The sequence below is a fragment of the Larimichthys crocea genome, chromosome III (assembly GCF_000972845.2).
Source record: "Larimichthys crocea isolate SSNF chromosome III, L_crocea_2.0, whole genome shotgun sequence".
In the NCBI taxonomy this organism is placed as follows: Eukaryota; Metazoa; Chordata; class Actinopteri; family Sciaenidae; genus Larimichthys; species Larimichthys crocea.
This window is the reverse complement of record NC_040013.1, coordinates 18,156,510-18,170,766: the sequence shown is the minus strand read 5'-3', so window position 1 is coordinate 18,170,766 and position 14,257 is coordinate 18,156,510. Positions and strand designations below refer to the sequence as shown.

At 39.8% G+C, this 14,257-nt stretch overlaps 1 protein-coding gene across 2 annotated transcripts in view; it reads left to right on the top strand.

Moving 5' to 3' along the window:
- Nucleotides 1–14,257, top strand: part of LOC104927466 (cGMP-dependent protein kinase 1) — a 74,745-nt gene that overhangs the window by 42,900 nt on the left and 17,588 nt on the right. For both annotated transcript variants that reach the window (XM_010741551.3, XM_010741550.3), the window contains exons 4-7: nucleotides 1,955–2,060; nucleotides 5,175–5,238; nucleotides 10,763–10,840; nucleotides 12,312–12,406. In XM_010741551.3, the coding sequence (XP_010739853.1) occupies nucleotides 1,955–2,060; nucleotides 5,175–5,238; nucleotides 10,763–10,840; nucleotides 12,312–12,406 (343 nt within the window). The remainder of the gene's footprint in view (nucleotides 1–1,954; nucleotides 2,061–5,174; nucleotides 5,239–10,762; nucleotides 10,841–12,311; nucleotides 12,407–14,257) is intronic.

Genomic DNA, 14,257 nt, shown 5'->3' with positions numbered 1-14,257 from the left:
AGAGTATATGAGTTGATGTTTTAGCGCAGGTATGTATGTGTGCTCTTTGAGCCAATGACCAAATTAAATTACCACTATTTGCCAGATTATCACTGACAACATTTCAGCCCTAATCTTTATTGTCTACATTATCCATTATCTTGAAAGTTTAAATATTTAAAGCCTCTGTATGGAAAGGGATAGAAAACAAGGTTTGATGCTGCATGTGTGATATGCAATTAGGGAATGCCCATTAAACTGCAGGCACAGTCATCTTCCTGAAGTGACACGCTCATTCTCCATCAGTTGCCGAAGTGCTGTTCAGAAGCTAAGCCTACACTGTTGAGGACAGTGAGAGAAAAATGTGATCCCATAATCAATAAATGCCACATTGTTATTGACAAATCTTTAAAACTCTGTTAGGAAGTGTCACACTAAGAGGATGAGGTAGAATGAAAAGCTCAAGCAGCAAATAAAATATTAAGCAGACTGACTTTTATCTGATGATTTTTTCTAATATTACTTCATGTCCCTGTGGATGCAGGGCTCCCAAAGGATCTCCAGATTTGTTTTTGGGGTCAGGCAGCGGATTCTCTCTCCTCACAGTCGACTGTACAACTTCAGAAATGAAAGGCTGGAGTCGAAATAAGAGCCTTTCATGCAAAAGTACTACTAGCAATTGTGAGATGTCATTTTGAAATAATTACCATAAACTGTTACCAAAGTGAAGCACTGACTTCTGGAAGTCAATGTGACTCGACAAAAGGTAATATGTTAGAACGTTTCTGCCCCAACACCCCAGCCTTTTCTATGAAAAGGGGTTGAATGGGGAAGTATAATGACTTTCAGGTGTGGGTGAGCGGTCCATTGAGTCTGCTTCTCACAACAGAGATTTGTCCAACAGGGGCGCCTTGGTAGTTCCCAATGTGGAATAGCTTGTGCTTACCCCAGCGGATTGATGCCCTTTGCTGCATGGCATCACCCCTCTCCCTGTGCTCACTTTCTGTCACTTTCTTCAATCTTCAAAAAAGGGAAAGAGAAGGAGCTGCTGAGGCTCAAAACACTGAAAATGGCAAGAAAGGGAATTTCAAAAGACTCAGACCTCCATCAATCAACAGCCAGACATAAAAAAGAAAAAAAGAAAAAGAAAAAAAGATTTACCGTGAGTTACAGCTCTTGATAGGCTGTGTATTGTGCAAAGATTTCTGGAGTTCTATATTTAAACAGGAAAAAAAGTGCATACCAACATTTTAACCTCAATCTACTCCAGACTATTATGGTTTGGAGATGGTGCCTTGTGGGCCAGCACAGATTGTAATCATTGAAAGAACAATTCATTTTAAATTGTTCCAGGAAATTGTACAGACTAATATCAGGGTAGCTGTTTGAGATTTGAGTCTTAATGTAACTTTGGTTGCACAGTTTGATAATTGCCCTTAACACGAAGAGCAATCAGTAACTCAAGGGCTTTAACTGATAAAAGAAAAGAAAACAAAACAATGGCATTGTCAAGTAAGATTCCTGACCTTCAACCAATTAAAATGCTGCAGCATGACTTGAAGCAAGCCATCCATGCAAGTTATTCAAAAAATACCAATTAACTCCAGCTGCTGAGTAAAGAGTAATTGTCCAGAATAACTCCAATTTGCTCTGCAAGCCTGATCAGAAGCTAGAGAACACGTTTGGATGTCAGTTATTGCCCCTAAAAGAGTGACTAAACCTAAAGGTTCAGAGATTTCTCCACCATACTTCACTTGGAGCAGGGAATTCAATTTTTTGTTGTTTAAATTCACTCACACATACCTCTATGATTCAGAAGCTTTAAAGTGTGTATGATATTCGCTATATTTATTATATTGTGAATGCATAAAGCACAAAGTTGTTGCAAGGCATTTATGCGTAAATGTGCTACTTTATTATTCGCCTGAGGGTAATAACTGACTTTAATGACATTGCTTATCTGTGTTCTTTACAGCTCTAACAAATGTGAAGCTGTGGGCCATCGACCGACAATGTTTTCAGACGATCATGATGCGGACGGGTCTCATCAAGCACACAGAGTATATGGAGTTTCTGAAAAGGTGAGGATCCGGTGGGGGTGGAAACTGTTCCACAATGACAGACAAATGGTCTCAATAGGGCTTTGATCTGAAACGCAATGAATGAATTAACAAAATGAATTCAGGAGAAAATGTATGAGCCATTTCTCAAAAGATTCCTTAGTTCTCATTTTAGCTAATAAATGTTATATCTTCACATGAATATCTAGTGCGTCACTGAAGGTTATTCATTCTACTGAAAAAACACCATGTATCTATATGATCTTTCTTTAATGCCCCTGTCTGTATCAGAGAACTCAGTGCCCTAACCACTTCTCTATAGAGAAGCCTATTATCACTTAAAAGGCCTGCACGCTCTGTTTTTTTTTGTGTCAGTGTCGAGTATAGCATAAAAGAAAGCCTCATCAAAAGACAGAGAGCAGTGTGAGAATAAATTACTGTTCAACTTTCCTGTTTTTCGATCATCCACTTTGGTCTTCATCAAGCCAATTATGAAAATGACTAATTATCTTCCCTATGTTACATGTGCCTCCATTTTTCACTTTGTTTCAGGGCTGATATTTGAAGTTCTCACTCGCTCTCACACATCCGCACTATTGTATTTACGTGTTAGTGTAGTTCACAAATCATAAGCTCACACTCTGCTTAGGAAAATGAGTCATTGTGATCACATGATCAGACTCTTGATAGTATTTGACACAATTGTTTCTAAGCTAAATATAGCACAGGAAACTTTTTACTAGACATTTCAAACAAACATTTCTGACATACATGTCAATATCCTTCAAAATGACTCCCACCTTTAAGGTAAAGGTACTTCCAGGGGTAAGTATAAAGAAATATAACAGACATTGTTACATGATATCAATGTTCACTGTTTTAGAGAAGACAGGACCTAATCTCTGATGTCAAAGTCATACTAGGTCAGCAACTTTCATCTCTTCCCGTAGACAAGGGATGTGAGGTTTAGCCGATTAGAACTACTTGGTACAAAATGTTACATATTGTGCTGAATGGTCACACTGGAAAAGCCAGCCATCATAGAGAGAGGGGTGAGATGCGCTAAGTTTTAAATAAGGGAATCATTTGGAGACAATTTTAAAGGATTTCGTACTCAGATATTCACAAATAGTTGTGTAACAAGTGAAAAAATAGAGAGCTGAAAAAGAGGTTAAAACCCTGACGCCCTCCACAACTCCACACAGCTGGCGATTTACAGCGTGAAGTGGGTGTGAATGTCGGATTGTCAGTTTGAGAACATTATAAAAATGGTTGGACACAGTCCCTCCTAATGTAAAAATGTAGTTAAAAGGAAGGGAAGCTAGTTGACTGCCCAACAAACACTTCCAACAGAGCATACTGGCTGCAGAAACACAACAGACAGACAGAATAATGCAAGATATGGCCGGTTAGGGAAACATAACATGTAGATGTAAGCATTTCACCATGATGATAAACACTGTCCTTTTCTGGTGAGGACTATCTCCCTGCATAACAGTCTGACATTTGCAGGTCAGTCACATTAAAGCCACTTTACTCCTTGCTGTACGGTAGTGAAAATATATTTCCAACTGGATAAAAATAAAACTATTAATCTTACTTTCATGTCTGAGACTGAAGCTATTTTTGTGATTGACTGAAAAAGATACAACACACTTCTATCTGTGTGTGAGTGTGGGAGCAGGTATTGTAGTACAGCTTCTCAAGCGGCTCTTGCATAACCGTCCAACAGATAAGTAAATATTTAATAGATGTACATATTGCTTGGTTTGGGCTCGCTCTGTGTGTTTGGTTTGTAAACAAGTGTCTAGGGGGGTAATCCGAGATTTATAGCAACATTTGTTAATTCACAATATGTAAATAATGATATTAATGTTTTGTTTCCTAGAAGCTTATCTAATAAAAGCTGAAGTTTAAGCGTAAGAACAAACACATGCTGGTCCCTGTGAGTGTTCTGCCCACTCTTTAACTGCTGTGAAATTACATATTTGCTCTCACAAGTTGTGGAGGAGGAACAGAGATGAAAAACTGAGTAATCCCACATTGTATTGCATACGGAAAGTGAGTGTGCTTGTGAAGACTTTTTATTTTTACAACCTCTTTCCAGTATTTATTAACTATAAACCAGTCACACATTTCTCTAGGAAGAACAGTAAGGGTCACCAAGACATCACCGAGGTTTATAAATGCATACTGTTGGGAAATAATATGTTCAAGGCTATTAGTCAAACCTTTGCCCCCTTTCGCTTTAGATTAAAGTCTAGCTATAAGGCATCAATGAATAGTTTATTTTTCTAGTTGTTTGCACCTAAAGGTTATCTCATATTTTACAATCTCAGCACCATGAGTGTAATGATGTCAGAATGTTTAAAATTAGCACAAACAATTAAGATGTGGAATCGGAAATTTACTACAACAGAGGCTGTGTCAACAGGCTCACAGCTTGAGGGACTGAAACGCCATATGTTTCATGTAGAGTAAGGTCATCCATTCACTGGCCAGCTGATTAGCTGGTGCCTCTGTCGTGGAAGCAGCAACACAGGGATCAGCATAGTGGCTGGGGCCTGGGTTGAGAGCCGAGACAAGATGGTTTAGATTACTGTAATAAAGCATGGAAAATGAGGGGGGAGAAGGAGATGGAGAAACAGAGAAGGAGAGATGATATGGAGAGATAAGTCCTTTGTTCACTAACACTGGTTATTTTCTCTTCTCCTTGATAAACATTGGACCAGTTTTATTTAGTAGGCTTGATAACAGGCAGATAAGGTTCATTGAAGCTGCCGGGAAGCAAACGGAACAAACATTAAAGCCTCATACTGGTGTATTCAACCTTAGGATCTGATGCCCTGCAGTGTAACTAGACGCACAGCCCAGTTCATGCTGAAATATATACACAAACTGTAATACAGTACACAGGCCAACTCTCATAGCATAATATTGATTTTCATGTGTTCTTGTCAGGTCAGATCACAGGTCTGCTTCAGTTCTGGTCAAGTGTTTCAAAGCTAATACATACAGCTGCCAGCTGCACTGCTCTCTGCTTCTTTTTTTGTCTGACAACCACAAAAGACTTGATCACAGTTGTGCATGAATCTATTATCTGTCTAAAAGCCATTTCTTGTCTTTGTCCTGCAGCGTCCCCACATTCCACGGCCTGCAGGAAGATATTCTGAGCAAGCTCGCAGATGTCCTTGAGGAGGTAAATGTCTTATTCCAAAGCATGACATCTGCAGCACAAAGCCTATACTCCACATGTCTTGATATATTTCCATAGATTTACTTTGTTTTATTTCAGTAAGAGGTGGGAGCCAGAAGGGGAATGAAACAATATTCTAGATAATGAATACAATGAATAAAGATAATGGAGAGTTTACTGGGGGTTGGGGAAGGGGGACAAAGTGTGCACAGCTGGGATTTTAAAGCAAGGCAATAAGCCTTTTAATGTGTACTCAAACAATCTAGGCAAGATGAGGCATATCATCATCCATTTTATTTAGCATCATAGGCTGACGTCCATTTAGACTTAAAAGGTCCATGTGTAAGATTCACGTGAACATGGTAAAAGGACTTAACGCCTTTCTCATCTTTCGACCACTCAAGGCGCCACTTCATTGCTCAAGGACACTTCGACAGGCTTGGGGAGCCGGGGATCGAACCACTGATCATCTGATTAGTGGACGACCCGCTTTACCTCTACAGTAGCCAAAAACAGACAAACCGAACATTTTCTTATACACATTTAGAAGGGGAGGGTGAGGTGATGGGTATTGAGTTTGTTATAATCTGAAACCTCACTGTTCGGTGCCACTAAATCCCACACAGTAACCTATTTTTTTCTTTTCTTTGTGGCTTCCATACTTTTCCATTTATTTCGACAGGTACAGAAGTCATCCAGTTCTTAATATTTCTGAATTGTGTAATCCATCAAAGCAAAAAATATTTTCAAAGTTAGATTATTCTAACGTGGTCCGCACTGCATTATGTCATAACAATATTGCTACGTAAATGAAAATAAATGTAGACTTGATGTTTACTGTGGTGGATTACAAAACTCAGCCAAGTTTCTAAAGTGTGCAATCAAATAGAAACCAATGGCTGCCTGCACATCAGAAAAATACATTACAAAAAACAGAAACACTCAGCGTGTTTCACAAAATTGACGGCAGATATGCAATTTGTTATAAATGTCCTAAAACTCCCAGAATCATTGGTATGCTATTTATATTGCAGTTTTGCACGGTGTGCATTTTGAGAAGCGCCAATATAACATTTTCTAACAATTAGCACACCACTTTGTTTTCATTTTCACTTTTTATGTGTGCTGCTAACGTTGAGGCTTTCAGTATGTTGAATTCAATATGTTTATTATTCAGTGCCAGTGTTGAGTAACAAAGAGAAATTATTTCCAGATCTTTTTTGCTTTAAAGGAAAAAAAGGAAAAAAGAACGCCATTAATTATGTAGACTTGTTGACAAATCTTAAGACTTACCCTGAGGAATGATTCAGCAGGAGTTTATAGTTGTGTAGCCTGCAAATGAAAGATATGTTTTAATTAGCTAGATACAGTACATTAGTTGTTCAATATGAAAATGAATAAATTGCCAAACAAGCAGCCATGCATTATGATGATAATTTTTACTCTTAGGATCCTGTAATACAGACTCTTACAGAAACTTGTGATTAGATACTTTCCAAACACTGAACCTACAGCAAAGATAACAGCACATTAAGTGCCATTTTCTACACTGTTTCACCTCCTGCAGTAAAACCAGGTCACATGAACTTACCATGAAGTTAAATTTGTGTTAAGTATGTTCTAGACTACATTACATCGTGTAAGTGTTTCTTTGCATAATATTATCAAAACTGAACTTAAAACATTAACATCTAACATCCTAACCTTTTCTTCTTCTCTGTTCTATAACCATGAACAATAATGAAAACCATGGTATAACAAATAAAATCACCATCACAGTAAGGAACATTTCTGTATGTAGTTTAAGTAACATTGGTGATATGGCAAAAACCTAACAATTAAAGAGAGAGACACTCAGGTTCAACAGGCACACTCAGCTTGGATACTGAAGGGCTGGAGAAGCAAGAAAATGAAATCTATGGGCTTACACATAACAACCTTTGTCTTGAAGGACAACTCTATCAAGAAAAAGAAAATAGGTCATGGAAGGAGGGAGCAGTTATATCTCCCACAGCAAAACAGCATCAGTGGCTGAATTGAAAAGTGTAAAGTGGAGCTCAAATTTCGTGAAATGAAGTCGGTAGGTAGGTGAGGTTCTGCTTTTCCCTTATGGGTAGTGACCTTATCAAATCACCTTCACATCCCTGTGATCAAATCCTCTTTGACTAGGGCCACTTGAAAGGTGCAAACTCATTTCCCAGCAATGAAATTAATGAGATAATCTTTTAGAAAAAATACACACAACAATGTCAACCCTGTGAATTTGACATGTTTTTCAGACATGCCTTTAAATGTACCCTGTGTTTGCAATGATGGCCAAAGGAGATAGGGTGTTGGGAACTTGATTGAATTTGTATTATCAGTGTAATAGACAAAGCAAACTCGAAATTAACTCTAAAATAATTAAAATCTTAAAACAGTTGGAGTCTCCTATCTTTTTAATTAAATGTTCCCTGTATGTGCAGAGGTTCTATAGGTTGGTGGTGCTGGATCAAATAACGGTTAAATTCATCAAGCTGTCCTATGTCTTGTCCTCTACGATAATAGATCATTTAGGTCTGCGATTGATTTTTGATTAGTTAGATCCAACCCCTTCTCTTCCGTCTCCTTGAAGACACTCTTGAGATAAAAGGGACTACATCATTCAAGTAAATAAACCTGAACTTAACAATATAACCGCAGCCGACTGCGTGGCACACAGCAGACATTCAGTGTGAAGTAACATATAAGGTATATTTCTAGTGTGAAATGGAGTGAGAACAATAACCTGGCAGATGCAGTGTAGAATCTGCTAACAGCAAACACAGAGCTCTGTCTTCAATCTAAAATTGTGGTCTGAGATGCAGCGCATTGTGTGTTTTGCTGGGAAAGTGAAAATCCCGCCAGAGCTTGTGTTATGAAAAACAACCCCTTATCGGGGTTAGAGTCAGTGTCTAATTCTGCTTTTTGTTCTATGTTTCTGGCCGTAGCACAAGAGGTTTGTCACAACATATTAGCTGACTTACAAAAAAAGGGAAACAATCAGGGTACAGTGTGACAAGGACATGTTAGTACAGCATAAGTACTACTCACATAGGATCAAGTGAGCATTGTTGAAGGGGGATAGATTTAGCAGGTCCAGTTGTTGGTAGCGCTAGGATAAGAGGACCGGGTAGCACTTCAGAAGAGTTTGAAGGTGGAAAGCTGTTTTGAAGTCAAAAACATGTGGCGCTGGATGCCGGCATGCTGGATGTACTGTTTCTTCCGCTTCCCATCTAGTCTATAATTTGGCAAAGACGTGAATCATCGGTGGACCTGAGGTGGTCGAATGACGCCTGGGTGCTCTATTAAACCATCTAAACCAACATACCTGTCATTTAAGCGGTCACACTGTTAATGTAACTTTGAGCCTTAATATCATCTGAACGGGTGAGTTAAAAAAACTTCACCCTCCTCACAGTTGTCATGAACAGGAAAACCATCTATAGAGACCAAAACTGTTGTGTGAACTAGGCTGTAAACATGTTTATTTCTGCTGTGAAACTGGGCATTTTAATATGGCCTCCTATGGAGATTGACTCACTTCTGCAGCCTGTCTCAAGCGGCCACTTGAGGAATTACAGTTTTTAGCACTTCTGCACTGGCTTCATTTCCCAGCACCAGGTGTGGAATCGACATTGAAAAATCACCTTTTTTTATAGTGTGAGGCTACACTTTTCAATGAACCGGGCATGCAGTTTACTGCCTCTGTTTGCTCTTGACCTGGTGGTGGTAGATTGGGTCCATGTGTCTGATCACACTGGTTCCAGGTTGGTAGCTGCCAGGGCTGCTGATATCTGGGCTGGGGCCTGATCTGTGCCTGATTTGTGCTTCTTTACAAAAATGTTGGGAATATCTCCCTTTCTCTTTATTGTTATCAGTCCCTCTACAAAATAAAATAGCCTGGTTAGACCATAAGATTGTGTTAGGCCAAATCTTAAACTATTTGTCCATGTTCTCGTGCTGTAGCTTCAAATCAACTACCAGCCTAGCTTGTATAAAATTAAACTGGATCATGCAGGCTAGTCAGCGCCAAAGTAAATAGGCTATAATTCAGACCTTCACAATAGCAAACAAGGCACATGATCACTGAGATAATCTCAGTAGTTTAAAAGACCAATTTAAAACTCACTTCAGACTGATGTATTCACTGAGAGTGGGTCCTCTCAATCTATGCCAGTCACTTAACAGACGTGGGCTTCTTTTGCGTTTCCAAAATCACGCTGCTTTCGACATGACGTGCAGTGACCTGTTAATCATCATGGGTGGCACCTGAGGTGTCCAATCTGGTTCCAGCGGCAGCCACCCCTCTAGCCCCGCCCCTGGTCCACCAATGGGGAACAACAAATGAGAAAAGTTTGGATTTTCCTGAGTGTACAGGTTCACAACGGTCAGGCGGTAACATATGTCTATAAAAGGACATTCAAGTAAAGGGGTGACTACAAGGCAATCATGTAGGCAAGGGCAATTTGAATTTAATTCAGGCTGCTACAGCAGCATGGTAACATGTGCCCGTTTCGGTTGAATGAAGACCAGGCAGATGTTGCACTGTGCAGGTGTAGAGGCTAATCAGGAAGGCGTTACAGTAATCAAGTAATTAGATGACCACAGCCTGAATCAGCAGTTTGGTAGCATTTTGAGTCAGGTAGACCTGATTTTTCTTATGTTGTAAAGTGCAAAACGGCACAAGGCAACATGAAGTAGGTTAGTTGGTCATTGATCATGAGTACTAAGTTTCTTGCTACCCTGGTTGGGGTGAGTGCAAGAGAGTCAGTTTTGATGTTGATGTCATGGTATAAACTATGTTTGGCTGGGAAGACCAGCAGTTCAGTTTCTGAGAGATCCAGCTGTAGATGTTGTTGCTTCATCCATGTAGATATGTCTGAGAGGCATTCAGTGATAGAGGGGTCGTCACTAAAATATCACTACTATGTAAGAAATAACATCCTTGGAACAAGTGCATTCTTCATCCAACACTGAAGGTTATTTTCAGCATGAATGTGTGTGGAAAAGTGAAAAGTGTTTTTATCTGTTAGTCTTGTGTTGACTGGCGACCAGTCTGGAGTATATCTTATTAAATGTATGCTGGAATAGGCTCCACCACCCACAGCACTCAACAGGATTACTGGGGATAGGAAATGATTTGATGGATATCCTGTATGAATTCTACACTTGGAAAAGAAATGTGATTTTCCTTCATATTTTCTGCAAGAGAATTCATTTATTCACTCATTTTTTTTTAATCTGCTTATTCCTATTCAAGGTGGCAGGGCATATCCAAGCAAGTAGTGGGTAGAAGGCACACAAAACACCCTGGGCAGCTTGCCAGTCTGTGAGAAAACACAACTAATTTGTATCAATCACATTGCACCAAATCAGCCTTACTTTCTCGAAAGAGTTGCTTTTTCTCTGGTGTGTGAGCGTCTAAATCCCAATGTGAGAAAGGAAACCAGAATCATAATGGTACTGAATAACTCTCCTCTTCTTTGGTCTTCTCTTGTCCTGACAGACACATTATGAAGATGGAGAATACATCATCAGACAGGGGGCCAGAGGAGACACCTTCTTCATCATCAGTAAAGGAAAGGTGAGAACAGTGCCTCTAGCTTACCACAAAAATAATCACCGTGACATCACAACATAGGGGCATCATGCCACCCTTTGCAAAAGACACCTATCTTTGAAGGAAGGTGGTAGTATTTTTGGGTGGAGGTTGGCTGTCATCAATCATCTTGAGATATGGGAGAGGAGAGAAAAAAGCGCCACCTCTTTCATCATCTTTTGCAGCAGCATTGGGAGCATCCGGAAAGTCACTTCAATTTCACCTTTATGTCATCGACACTGGCTTTCACACTGAGCACAGACGACACACTCATCTGCGCTGTAGTAGGGTTTCCTGTGCTTTGAATTGTTAGCGTGCTTTCATACATAGATGCCAGCTCCTCTTCATCGTCTTTTCCCATTCCACATTCCACATTACTGTCTGGCCCATTTTACCTTCACTTTGTCTCTCACCTTCACTTGTTCATGTTTTTATTTTACCCCTCTTCTGTATCGTCATTATATACATTTGTTAACAACACAATTCTCTTAAATCCACAAAAGGTAAGATGTAAAGATGGCTTAAGAGTGAGAGTGTTGGTAACCAAGAAAGTCCCAGAGTTGACATGCTCAGGATGTAGGTGTCATTGTAAAGGATGAAGATACATTACGATTCCTGTGTTTGTTTTTTTCACTCTTCTTTGACCCCAAACAGATGCAACCCACTTCATAAGGTCGGCACAACCACACCACAAACACACTCTTGGAAGAAGACATACATGTCTGACTGTATCAGTGCTTTTGCTTGGCTGTTTCCACATCCCTCACTTTGTCCCTATCTAACCATAGCCAGCGCACTTTGTCAAGACGACATTCCAACAAATTTTCACACACACACACACAATCTGCCCTTTGTCTCCACTTTTTATCCTCTCTTAAGGCCCAACACTTCCTTCCTTCGCTTTTTTCTGCTCCCACATTATCATATCAGATCATGAATAATTAGCCTGTAACTCAGGTGTAGGCAGCAGTAGAGTATGCCAGTGCTGGATACGCTGCTACACCTGTGCGAACTGACTAGCGGATGGAGACAAGATCCTTCATTAGGTGAAACGACTGTCTCCATTCACTTCCTCTAAGATCTACTTGAGTGCCGTCACTTTGATTTGTAAAGTCTACCGGCGCAGGACAGTGCCATCACTCACCTGTCATCTGGCTAATGAAGCGGTGTCAGCGCTGCCTCTCAGATTGCACAGAAATGGCTTTCACCTGTTTGTAACAGACTACCCATGCACAGAGATATCTGTCACACCAACGCTTCTTCCCTGTTTGAAACAGTGTGGTTAACCTGCCATCTTGGGAGATCATTTACTTGTCAGTTTCTTTTGGAATGATGTGTAAATTAAATGTTATCCCTCCCAAAATGAAACGATCTCACCACACATCTTCATACTGTTATTTGTCACAACCTCTTTCTCTTTAACCATTCTCCTTCTGCATTTCCATTCTTTCACCAGGTTAATGTGACCAGGGAAGACTTGCCCAATGGAGAGCCTGTCTACTTGCGCAGCCTCGGAAAAGGAGACTGGTTTGGAGAGAAAGCCCTGCAAGGGTAAGATTTTTCTTAATAACATTGTCTCTTCCAATTTAAATCTTCTCCTCTCCCACTGTTTCTGTGTCCTTCACTGTCGCCCACTTTCTTTCTAATTTTCACTTGCAAACTGTCTTTAATATTCTTCTTCTTACACTTAACATGTATCCGTACTATCTAATTTGCTATCAATCAGCCTCCAGCTCTTATCTGTCCCTATTTTTTCCCACCACTCACTCTTCTTGCGAGGCGCGATAACTCGCTAAATGTTTGGAAACGCTCAAAGTCCTGCGCACATCACACAACTTTAGGCCTGATTTACTGTCGCTGTAGCAGCCAACACAACAACGCAACCAAGAAAAGCTTGTTAAATTTGAGCAGATCAGAAGAAACAAGTCCAAACTGTCATAGAAATCTAAAGGCTTCAACTGCAACTGAAAATATGGTAAGATAGCAAAAATATTTCAGTGATTTGTAGCTGATATATAAACCGAATGGATATTTATAGATGCAGCTTCAACCCTGGTTGTACTACAAATGAAAATACATACATACATACTCTAATTTTACCCCAAACAAAAGGGGGAAAAAGTGTTTATGTTGAAATGACAATGAACTCACAGCAACACCAATTGCTACATGTAAAATTTCAATTATCGTGAGCGGTGTTTGATGTTTGGATATGATCTAAGTCTTAGATTCTTTTTCTTTTCTTCTCACTTTCTGTCTTGCTTACACGAGTATCATAACATCAAGGACACTTACATGCTGTCTTACTGTAATCTTCACCTCTCTGCATATCTTTCTTAAACATTTGTGTTGAATATGTGACCATAGTTGCTGCTACTAACACTGTATCAATAGAGAGAAACGTGTAATAAGCAGATGAGCCATCCATGAACTTTCCTTGGCATTCCAAACATGTATACTATGTAGGTCTGTGCCAGGAGCATGCATTCTAGCTGTGAAGATGTACTGAAACAAGTTTGAAGAGACCGAGTTGTATATACTGAAAGTGATTCACGGCCACTGCTAACATCCAGTGCCATCTAAGCACTCAGATACTTTCACAGAAAGAACACTTTGTTGTAATAAAAATGTTTTATACGGCTTCTGGTTTAAAGACCAGTGTCTTGAAGTGATGTTTTCCCCCTGCTGTTTCTTCTTTCCCGTCATGCCTGTGTGCTTTCCAATGTTTTATTAAAACAGAGGGAGGGCAGAAATAGAAAATAGTTTGAAGTGTATTATGGCTGTGAGGGGTCAGGTAAAGACAGAAAACATATGCACTCATGCACACGTTGGAGTGCATGCACATAGCCAACAGTGTCGACATGAAAAAAGTGGAGATGTTGCCATCTTGTGGCCGCTGAATGTAAAAGCATCTCAAATTAGACTTTCAACAATCACACCTCAGCAGCATATAATAAACACTTTAAGATGCAAAGAGGCTTAGCTTGAATCAAAGCAGTGCTCTGTGAGAAATGATTGCCGGCTTATGTCTTGTCAAAACACTGAAATCAATCTTTTTATCTTCAAAAGGAACTTTCTAGAGGTGACGTCCAAGCGACAGATGGTGTTGACAGATGGCTGGGCTTTCCCCATATGTTAAAGCTAATGAGTATAGGACAGAAAATATGACGGGGCATTAAAATGCATGCAGGACATGTGAGGTGTAGGAAGCTTTATTTCTTGGCGGTGGGAGGAGTATGTCGCTCCAAATAGAAATGTGATCCTTTTAATGTTAATAAGATGTAAAAAAACAACAACAAAAAAACATATTTAATGAATGAGTCTGACACAAAGTACTATTTTATAACGGACTGAGCTGCTGTACTACTTTTGTGTTGAAGTATCTTCCGGTCCACATACACA